We start from the raw sequence: 11,459 nt of genomic DNA on the forward strand, positions 1-11,459 counted from the left end.
CTTAACATCCACAGATACTTTGGATGAGTGTGTAGAGCCTTCTGCTGTAACGTAGACACGGCTATGGTGGGCTGCTCAACCACTAAGCTGTCTTCTCAGGAATGTGGCGCAGCATGTGCACGTCTCTCCTGCACGTATAATGCAAAATACTGCATTTACTTAGCTAAGCTATATCGACTAACAGTTTTGAAACAAAATTACTGTCGTCATAAATTGTCTAGTAATTGAGATGATAACTAAAATACTGCATTTCCCTCTTCTTCAGCAATATACATACCGAGCGTGAAAGCTGCTAGGAGCAAATGTAAGCTATTCACTGCTTTAGCCATTGTATTACTTCAGTAAAACACACAACTGGATTCTAATCTGAAAGCATTACATAGAAGGTTGGGTTTTTTTTACAGACTTAGAGATTACTTGGGTACTGTCAAAAGAGTTGTAAGTTTAAGCTCAGCTGCCCTCATTTTCCTGAATGAACTATTCTTATATCCTGTTTTCCTCTAATTATAAATTGGGTAAGTAACTGGATCTCATGTTAAGATGACAAATAACATAATTAGTGTCTTCACTTTTTTGGTCTATGCCCAAATCTCATTTCGTAAGTCATTTGATTGCCACTTACTAATAACATCCTATTCTTTTGAAGGAGAGGACATTCTAGGAGCATCTCTGCACTCAAAAGATGTAAAAAACCCTCAGTTTGTGGTGGGTGAGGGCAAAGTTGCATTTATGTTGCCCTGTATGTGCCCTGTTTCTACTCTGTTTTTCCCCTGGGCTGACAGCGACCACCGATTCTAGTTGCCAAGTGAATTTATCGGCACTTCAGCCCTGGCCAGCTCCAGCCCACGCCCGCCGTAGCAAGCCGGCAGCACAGGCATCTTGTGTTTCTAAGGCTGAAGCTTAAAAAACAGGGACTTTGAAAAAAAAGCCCATCGCAGGGTGCCCAGCACATTAGTTACAAAGTCTGCAGTCTCAAGAGTTCACGTTTCTGACACTACTCAACAGGTAAGAGTAAAAAAGGAGGGAAAAGAGAGGGAGTAAGGAGTTTAGACCAAAAGGAGAGACAACGTATTTTCAGTAGGGTTTTTATTGTTTTTCAACTGAGATGTCCCTACCACAACTGAATATGTATGTTATGTATATGATGTGCATGCTTTACCAGTCTTCTAGAAGTAAAACAAAAATGATCTTTTTTGTAAAGTCCAAGAAAATGAGAATTTTATTATCAATTTTCATGGAAGTAAATCCCCACATTTTTAATAAATCAACTGCATTATTTGCATAATGATGATGAACCAGTCAAGTAATTCATTGTATTAAATAATTGAGGCAAACTAAATAAATAATAAAATAATTCTATAAATACATACATACTAAGCTTAGAGAAGCAGCTTATAGTTGTATAGTATTGTGCAAAACCTTTTGTGTACACATCTCTCCTGTCAGCAAAGCTACGGCAGACAAGAACAAATGTATGCCATAGAATTTCTCAAGATGAAACCTCTCCATATCCCAGGAGCTCTCCCTGGAATAACAAAATATGCAGCACGGTTGTTTCTGTCCCAAATCCAGCCAGTCTTTAACATTAAAAGCTCTTCAAGAAGCAGTCAATCAGACAATAAAAGCAAGGACTGATTGAAATTGTTTTGGTAAAATGAATTGCTGTCACAGAGTCCCAGAATACAGAAGAACACTAAGAGATACGGCAGAATAAACCAGTATTTGCATACACCCTGAACCTGTTTCTAAACAAAACTGGAGTGTTAAGAAAAACACTTCTTTGATCCAAGAGTCAGTGTCAGGTTGCCAATGTTACTTCACAATAGAAACAGTATTTTCATGTTGGCTTCCAAATAAGTGCAAGAAGAACTGAAAAGCCGTGCTGATGCGGACAGGGACAAAGATGTAAGCGGTGTACAATACCATAACTAACATAGCGATGTTGAAAGTGTAGAAGAGCAGTTTTTCCCACGGCTCCATGAGATAGCTGCAGGTGATCAGTTCAAACTGGCAGTACAGCCAATAGATATAGTTCTTCATGCTCTTAAAATCCATCTTCGACTTTGTGCCACTTCTGAAAGCCTTTCCTATTACAATAAAGGATAGTTAGTAGAAATAGAAACCTTACAACAACAACAAAGAATACATAAAAACATCATATGGGCAGCAACTCCACGCTACTCGGCTTGCTCATACTGACCATTTTTAGTAAATGATGTTTTGAAAACACAAAAGATCTAAAATTCCAAGATCACAAATGCATTTTAAAGCATAAATCGTGACCAGATAGTAACAGATTAGCACAAGTCACTCCTTTACCCCATCCCATAAAACTTTATTTGTATTCCTTTTTCTTTCCTGCATTCAGTTCTGAACACGACAGTCCAATTTAGACCATTGTGTACCGGGTGCTATTTTTTACCAAGGAGGCTCCACAGTATCTCTTTTTTCCAGAAATCGGTTGCCCAATAATTGTTGCAATTCTGTTCTCCAACCCAAACTCTACTTTCATAACTTTGCCTTGCTCTGGATTATTTAAGACTGTTGAAGCAGCTTAATTCAAAAAGCACTTCAAACCCTCTCTCCTTCACCACTCCTGGATTTTGACATAGAGCTTGGCTAGAAGTCTGATTTCTGCTACTGCAGACTGAATTTTATGTCTTATGCTCCAGTTGCTGCTGGAATGCAAACTAGGAGCACGCAGAATACCACACATACACAAGGAAATTATACGCAGATTATCCAGCTTGATTGAATTGATCTGTTGCCAGAATGAAAACATATACATTTATTTTAAAGCTTTGTGTTTGAATTAATGCTAATGATTATTGTTACATTATATAGTTACCAGAATACAGAACTGGAGAGGTAAAGGGAAAACAGGACTATTTCAGTTACTGGTGCTTCCTGTCATTTGGTAAATAAAAGGAGAAAAAACAAAAACTGTGATTCCCCACTTTTTAATTGGAAAGTTAAGAACTTCTGGTAGTGTCAAGATCTGTGGAAAAAAACCCCTTATTCCACAGAAATTAAATACAACTTCATGGATCTCTCTAGAGCGGGATTTTATCCTAACAAAAGCCACTTCCTAAAGTTTTTAGAAAAATTTTGCCTCACCTTTTCCATTTTACTTCCGTAGCTTGTCCGCCTCTTTTCTGCCTGACAGGTGAGATAAACTACATAATGCTTCTGTAGTTAAGAATTAACTACTTTTAGCAATATCCTTACTATATCCTGCACATTTCTGTGCATTACATGCAGTCTTTACTAAATCTAGGTTATCCTTAAGCCTCTTACCATCAAATGTATTGCCAAGCTACTTTGAGGAAAGACTTTTCTTACAAAAAAATGATTCTGTAAAAAGTAGAACTTACCTCTTCACTTCTCCCCGATGATAAAACGTCTAAGTGAGAGATGCTTCCTAACACTTCTGCCTTTTGCAGCTGAACAGCTCCTATACAGATTGAGAAGCAAAACCAATTAGCTTTGATCCTCAATTACAGTGTCTCCTCCGTACCCCGCCCTTCTTCACTATTGCTAAAAACTCCTCTGGCCAAAGCCCTCTGCATTATGCAACAATGACAACCATCATCTGGCTCGGTACCGCGCTCTCATGACAGCATTAATTTGATAATTTGTACAAAGCCAGAGTTGAAGAACGGCAGGTAGGGAGGAACAGACAAGGCTGAAAGACTATTTAGAGCAAGCAGCAAAAAATGTTTACAATTAGTGCCTTCCCAAATTTTGAATCTCAAAAAATATCTGTGCTCTGTGGGACTTTACAACGCAGGCTGCCAAAGTTCCTACAAAGTGCAATTTAATGTCCATGCAAAAATATGGTGTCAGAGTTAAGTGGCCACAAAAATGTAACTCAATTAATATGTCACAGGAAAGTCTCCTGTGAAGCCACCACCTCCTGCAACCTCTGATTAATGCCACTTTCAGACAGTTCCCAGTCTTCTCTGCATCGGTATCTCCCAGCCCCATATTCACACCTCAGTTGTCATCACCCAGAAACACCAGAGTGGAGAGAATACACAGACACGATTTCTGCAGGGAAAAGATGGTGAGTTTTTCTTAAACATACTACAAAATAAAACCAAGCCACAAATACTTGAGGCATTTTAATGATCTAATTGAAGAAGTAAATTAGGTAGAAATCTGCATAATACATTATGTTCTAAACTGCCCGCCTGCAGTCAAATCATTTCCAAATATGAATCAGCTTCATTTTGGGAGAATATGCCACAAGCAATGTCTAAGGCATCTGAGCCTCACCTTCCTTCCCTTCCTTCCCAAACACCACCTGAGCTGACCTATTAGTAAATGCTGACCTACTCCCTCAATCTTTTTTTTCCCCCATAGTTTTCAACAAATTAAAATTTTCTGTTTAAAAACTATCCACTTTCCATAGAAAATTCAGAAATGGTAAACCACTGCCCCTGGCAGCAGCAGTCAGTATGGCCCATGCCCTCCCATTCTCCTGCAGAGCCAGGGGTCTGCCACAGGAGTGCATCTCCCGAGCTGCACCAACTACGACGTCATGGAAGATAGAATCTAGGTTGGGGTCTAGAGAATGGAGTCATCAAATATGAAATGTAATTGCCCTGGAATTCTGCTGCAGGATTATTATCTCAAGAGTTTCTACTCTGAACCAGATTTTCAAAGCTACATATTTCAAAGGTGTACGGAAGGGTGGGGTGGGAAAAGGAGGTTTTTAGGGGGTTTCCCCCCCCCCATGAAATGCTGGTGAAAAACACTGTTGATTTGATACACAAGAGAAACAATATTTGACTTCCATACTACCCATGTTCTCAGCAAGACCAGCATCCCTGCTTCATGTTACTCACCTCCTCTGCGAGGTGGATCAGCCTCTTCTGAATCCTTTAGCGAGATGCAGTGACAGAGCACTGGTTTCCAGGGCAGCTGAAGGCAGGGCTGTCACCTCAGTGCTCTCTGAATCCTCCCCAAAAAACATCTGCATAAAAGGCAGGAACACTCAGGTAGGTACTTCTGCCATGGAAAACTATACAGATGTTTTCATTCTTTTCAATTATTCTCCACTAGTTCTTTCAATAGCAAATTCCCCGAGTTGAAACAATACACAAAGTGAGACTTGCCTGGGTTTGCTTTAGTTCTAACAGCTTCAAAAAGTTTTTACCTGACAGCTGAGAGCCATTGTGAAAGAGATAGGCGGTAGTGCAGAAGACAGAGGTGATTTCAGAGACAAAACGTTGGGGTAAGCAGAATCCATTCCTGACGTGATGCTGTAAGCAGATCTTGGATGGTGGTATGTAAAGCCCCTGGGCATTCTCTCCTCCTCGCTCTCTGAGCAGCCACTCCTGCTGCTTTTCCCAGCTTCTACCCCAAGGGGAAAAAAGAACTCATGAATACCTTTCACAATTTGTAATCAGATGTGTATAGCTTCACTCAGAATACCAAATTTGCCTGAAACATCTACCTTTTAAGGCACTTTTAGCCTATGTGCTTTAAGATAACTTTTCCAGACACAGAGAAGAAACAGTCTTCAAGATTAAAAAAAACCACCAAAACTAACCAAACAATAAGAAAAGCAGACGAAACCATACTGCTACATTTGGTAAAACACTGTGATGGGTGACTGCAGCTGCATGGAGAAAGCATTTTTTTGCAAAGATCTTACTCTGAAGAGCAGGAAAGACACTCTCCTGGGTAGCACTCTGTCCCAAAGGGGCTGGTCCCTTGTTTTCAGGTCTCTCGACCGTGTTGCCCACACAATTAAATTTCAAAACCTCTTTTTACTGCTTCTCACTGTGGTTTCCAGCCAAACAAATTCAAACACAGCCATATAAAAGTCATATAGCCACACAGCAATAATTCTTCCAAGCAAGGGAAGCATGAATTAAAAAAGCAAACCAGAGGCATTCAAATTACCGCTGCACTAAAGGAAATTACCAGCCCTCTTTTTTTAAGTTCAGTGACGTTCCCCATATGGAAAAGTGGCAACTTCAGGTTTATACAGAATTTAGCAGATTATGTCCATAAGCAGAAGTAAGGGTTTTTTCCCCTATTATTTCATGCCTTATAATGGGATCCTCTGCTGTCTAAAAAGGTATGACCCCACACTGAAGCCTTTGGCTTCAGAACGGCTGTCTTCCATGTAGCTTCTCTGCTGTCTAGTAAGGACTATGTAATAATGCTGCTTTTCTCTTCTTGATCATGTCTTTTGTCAAAATTTGTGTCTTTGAAATCAGTACTTCCTTTCCTGTTTTAACTGAAATTGGACATGGGTTAAAAAGTATGGTATGTGGGAGTACAGAGAGATAGAGGTAATGAAAGAAAATAAGGTTCATTTCCATAGAAGACCAAGCTAAAAATGATTGAAATATCTCTGCCTCACAGCTATACACTGTGGTAAGTCATTTATCTGCCTACTTAAAATTAAGACACTGGGAAATAATCAAAGCATACAGTCAAGGTGATCAGGAGAGCTTTCTCTCTAACCTACCCCACCTGTCTATCCACACAAAGCAAGGCACAGGCAAGTTTCTTTCGTTGTAATAGTATACTCGAGTTTGTTTGATCCCTTTTGGCTCCAGCACTGCTTGGAAAGAATGGAAAGAAGCAATGTTGACAGTTAATTATTAACACACCGGGGAGACAGCCTTCTGCAGGTCTGACAGCCAGCATCTGCATGGGCATTAGTGCAAGCTCTTCTGGCTGTAGCTTCAAGCCCGTAACATGGTTCTGCTTGGCAACCTCTTCCTGCCCTCTCCCTCGTGCTGGCAAGGAGGGCGCATCAGGGAACTAGTCAGGCCTTGCAAGACAAAGATGTGCCAGCGTCTTCAGTCTGCGTACAACCTGACCACACAACTGCAGGCGCCCGAGGAAGGGATGGGATGGAAACACATGACAAGGGCAGGGAGATGGTGGGAGGTTGGGCAGGCCAAGGCAGCCCAGGCAAAGATGAGCTTAACCTGCTACAGACCCACACCACAGGGTAAGTAATGTGATCGCAAACAGTGATGCCAACCTCCTCCTAGGAACATCTGCAGCCTCTGATAGTCATCCTGTGTCCTCAAGACACCTCAGCACCAGCTTCACGGCATAGGGAAGGAAACCCAGCAAGAAAGGACGGCTCATATAGTGAGTTGTTAGCTTGACTTGCCAATACAATTAAGCTGCATCAAAGAACCTACAGAATATACACTACTGTTCTTGGAAAGGAGAAGAATTGCCCTATAGTGGAGAACAGGCCATTTCTTAGAAAGGCTGTGTTCTGCACGGTGTAAACTACGTGGCATGCGGCTCCACAAATCCCAGCACCAGAAAACAGGTTTATCTGGAGCGGTATCACAACTGGAATCAGGCTGTATGACACCACGTAACAATTAGATGAGGAATGTATCTTGGCTCCAGCTTATAGGGGCTTGACTTACTGCCCTTTGTAATGCAAGTAACATATTTTAATTATTACATTGTTGTCTGGAGGAGTCATACAACTTCCCAGCATGCTTCCCCACACCTGGCTAGGCCAGTTCAGGAACTTTTTTAATTCTCCATCAAGACAGATAATTAAGTAAGTAAAAACTATGGAGGCTAGTGATCTCAAAAAACACAAGGACTATGCATAGCTGGCCCAGAAGGATTAGGCACAGACTATTTCAACTCGAAGTAAGATGATATCACACCATTTAATATGTTGTGAACTGAGCGTTTCATAAAAGTTGAACAGTTAAGCCTGTCAGTTGTGAAGAGCAGTGAACCTAGACCTTCCCAGTTGCAATTGCTTCGTATCCTCCTATACAGCTCACTCACATAATTTTTTATTTAGCTACCACTGATGTCCAGGAAACTCCAGCGAAGCAAGTTTCTTCTGCCCACCAGTGTCCTAGCAGTATATAAAGCACGCTCTTGCATGGCAGTCTGCTGCTGCAGTTCTTGCATGCCTGGTCTTTCACCGAGGTCAGGGGCTCTTCTCTAAGTGTGGTTCAAATTGAACACATTTTCCAGCTCCAGGCTGTGCTCTGTTCCTTCACCTGGCAGGTTTTCACATCCCTTTCTGAATTGAGAATGGCTCATTTAGGAATAGAAAAGACAAGGGAAGCTATGTGTTCCTGCACTCAGCAGCTAAGCTCTGCTTTCTCCCTAAGCTGTTTCAGGTGTAACATAGAAAAGGAAAAGCTGCCTAAAAGGACTTTAAAATCTAGAACTGTACAGATACAAAGCCATGGCTGTGAGTTGCAGAGCTGAATGCCCAGCCTGGGACTAGGAGCTGATTAAAATGGGAGTTTAAGATTCTCCTGTTCTCTAATTTCTAGGATCATTCTGCAGTTTTCCTTTAAAAGAGGGGTGCTACAACCCTAGCTATCTTGCAGACCTTCAACACACTTTATACGAAGAACTGACTGAAGCAGTAAGGAGAAGAAATTTAATTTGGCTTTTAGTAGAGAAATAGCTGCAGTTCTTCTCTATTTATTTCAGATATTTTTACAAGCATACAGCAAATCACATGAAAATCACAGTGACAGTCATAACAAGCGTAGTTCTCTCAAATACCTTGGAAGAATTTATTAACATAGGATTTAAAAAAAAAGTGTATTTTCTCAACCAGATTGTTTATTCGGTGTATTATTCTAAACCCATACTTCCTGTCATTAGCCTATTTGTTGGCTATACAGAAAATTACATTAGAATGCCCTGCTAAAAGTGACACCACAGTAGAGTGGCACAGGATGGGAATCGCGGACTTTCTATTAGCATTGGTCAGGGATATAACATCCTCCTGCACTCCTGTCTCCTCTTGTCTCTTCTTCCCTCATTTAGATAAGAGGTATATTCACCTCTGGTGAACTGTCTGAGTAAACATTTCAAATACATACTTCAATGAAATTCCACCTTTAATTAAGAAGTTGACTGAAGCTGACTCCCGAGTACTCCTGCAGCAACCAAGTCTCGAGAGATGACAAAAAACTACTACAAACTTCAGTTGTGCTGCCAACAAATACGGTGGTGCCCACATGTGTGTGGAGTCGAGGGTTTCTATATATATAAGCTCTGGATGGCAACAGCTGCAGTCCCGATGTGCTCCATTAATGCTCCATCTCTTTTTCAGGAAGACTCTCAGCTGCCTGAGTCTGTCACAGGCACTGAGGGAATCCCAAAGCCTTCATGACTCAGACCAGTCGCAAAAAAGACAAAAAGGGCTTTTCAGCAGCCAACAATTAATTTTAAATCATTGCAGCATGAACCCCTCCCCCATCTAATGCTGAAACCACAGGACACACTGGGTTTGGAATATGCAAAAGAACATTCCACTTACGGAGCATCAAAAGGATAATAGCTGTGTGCTTGGTTCTCTCTCCCAGGTGTCAACACATACTTAGCAATGGCTAAGAATCCACCAGAACTGGTGCACTGTACAGAAGATTTCTCTTTAAGACAAATTAGCATAGGGTGAGGTCCCAGGAGCTGGTTTTCAGAAGGAAAGACAAGGAATTAAAATTTTGTGTTTTTACGAACAACACACAAGATGAAAGGATGAGATCAGTGATTTTCTTGTTATAACTAAGGCAGATAATTACCAAAATGGGTGTCCCTTTCTGAGCAGGAGTAATAAATTCTCATTCACATCCTCTTTAATTTCAGTTTTGACATCTAAAGCCTACTTGAAGCTTTTACCACCCCAAAAAAAGTTCTCAAAGCTGAATTCAGTGTTTCAGCAGAGTATAGCTGCTCATCCAGCCGTCATCGCTTCCTTGCTCTGAGAAAAAAGCCCTGCCAGTCGGCCGGTGAGGGGCGCAGGGTCTCTGTGAGGCAGGAGCGCTTGGTCCTTTCCTTGTGAGGGGCAAGGAGGAGTCACTAAGCGCTCGCTGCCATAAAACAAACCCAAAGGAAAAAAAAAAAAAAAAAAAAACCAAAAACCAAAAAAACCCCAAACACAACTCGCTCAGATCTCACCATTTCATTACAAACGAGGGGAGAAGGGCGGCTGTGTAAAATCTCCTCAGCTCCCGTCCCGCCGCTCGCCACCGCCGAGCCCCCGCAGCGCACAGCGGTCCCCCGGGCTGCCGGCCCTTGTGCCGCCTCAGCCTTCCTGCCGGCCCCTCTCATCCCCTCAGCCTCCTTGCTGGTCGCTCTCAGCCCCCTCAGCCTCCCCGCCGGCCTGCCCGCGGCTACCGGCCCACGTCGTTCTCTCCGCCCCGGGCAGCCAACAGCACCCGCCCTACGAGGTAACCCAGCCGGTGTACCCCCGGCTCCCTCGGGCCGCCGGGCGGCCGAGAAGCGCCGAGGCGACGCGGCCACCGCGCCAGGCCTCACGGCGGCAGCAGCTGCCTACAGGGCCCAGCAGCCCCCACGCCAGGGAGCCGCCAAATGCGGCGGAGGGTACCGCGAGGGCTGCCGGGGCCGGTAGTCCCGGGGAAACGCCGGGCGGGAAGACTGTGTGGGTTGTGGGAATACCGTGAGGGGAAAAACTCAGCGTGGGCATTGCGTGAGAGCACAAATTATGTCTGCGACAGTGACAGAGTAAGAACAATCACACAGATCTAAGAAATTCCTCTTACCCAGTGTTTATGGTTGTTCCTGCATCCACCTTCCTCACGGCCCTTCCAGCCCAGACCCTCTCTGCTTCTCTAGCAGCAATGGCGCAATGCGAACAGCTTGGTGTGGGGGGTTAAAGCTTCTATTGCATGCCACATTTTCCAAACTAGAAATGGTTTTTACTTAGATGAGCCTCTTCCCTGAAGGACTGCCTGTGTCTTTTACCTCAGGTGGAGCGAGCAGCCGTGTGTGAGGACCACAGGGCCCGCGGCCGCCCTCAGAGCAGAGTGCTTCGGGAAACCCGTGCCCAACAGTTTGCTGCGTTTCTTTTCAGCATAGCCATATACTTGGTGAGTAAAATCCAAATTAGCTATAAGATGATAAAATCCCCAGTAAAATCTAATAATACATTTTCTACAGACATCAAATAATTAATGAAGAGTGTTATGAGGAAAAAGTAGTTCCTGCCTTGTGTAAGTGATCCTTTGAAAAGCCAAATTTGAGAACATTCAGTGTATCCTTTGGCTGTGACAGAGGGGTCTCCAGGGGAATTACAATACTGGGAAGTATTACAGTCTTTTCTGTAATTGCTTTAAAAAGTACATGGCATTCAAACATATCTATTAAGAAACACTCTCTTTTCTTTCTGTCTAGGCACAGGTATTTTTACTGGAATAAAATTTGCCAGTGTCTTTCTCCTTTTCTCAGCTTTTTTTTTTTCCCTTTAATTTTGTAGACTATTGCCATTTTAGCATGGTTTCTTCCTTGCCTCATCAAACCCAAGGTGGAGGTGTTTGTTCCTCAGTGTGCAGAAGTGTGCTCGAGTGAATGGGCCTTCAGAGGAACATAGCACATGACCGCAATTGTGGACATCAACAATTTGGCAGGATGAGAAACTGAAATTAGAGTTACCAAGTTATTTAATGCATTACTCCCAA

General features: G+C 42.7%; 1 protein-coding gene across 2 annotated transcripts; it reads right to left on the reverse strand.

Moving 5' to 3' along the window:
* Nucleotides 1-1,071: 1,071 nt before the first annotated feature.
* On the reverse strand, nt 1,072-10,293 carry LOC104639910 (serine palmitoyltransferase small subunit B). 2 transcript variants are annotated; one of them, XR_012836821.1, is made up of 7 exons: nt 9,940-10,293; nt 9,302-9,450; nt 5,162-5,361; nt 4,851-4,978; nt 3,996-4,050; nt 3,375-3,454; nt 1,072-2,087 (listed from the first exon to the last, which is right to left on the reverse strand). XR_012836821.1 is itself a non-coding variant. In XM_075761662.1 (5 exons), the coding sequence occupies exon 5, from the start codon at nt 2,053-2,055 to the stop codon at nt 1,813-1,815; it is 243 nt and encodes an 80-aa protein (XP_075617777.1). In that variant the 5' UTR covers nt 2,056-2,087; nt 3,375-4,050; nt 4,851-4,978; nt 5,162-5,361; nt 9,302-10,293; the 3' UTR covers nt 1,121-1,812. The 2 variants fall into 2 exon arrangements, 1 of the variants encoding a protein (XP_075617777.1); XM_075761662.1 differs by having other exon boundaries at nt 1,121-2,087; nt 3,375-4,050; nt 9,302-10,293.
* Between the last annotated feature and the right edge of the window lie 1,166 nt (nt 10,294-11,459).

This window comes from Balearica regulorum, chromosome 9 (genome assembly GCF_011004875.1).
Source record: "Balearica regulorum gibbericeps isolate bBalReg1 chromosome 9, bBalReg1.pri, whole genome shotgun sequence".
In the NCBI taxonomy this organism is placed as follows: Eukaryota; Metazoa; Chordata; class Aves; order Gruiformes; family Gruidae; genus Balearica; species Balearica regulorum.

Bases quoted from the DNA above. Each gene is read 5' to 3' on its own strand.
- LOC104639910 (XM_075761662.1), bottom strand. From the start codon at position 2,055: ATGGATTTTAAGAGCATGAAGAACTATATCTATTGGCTGTACTGCCAG.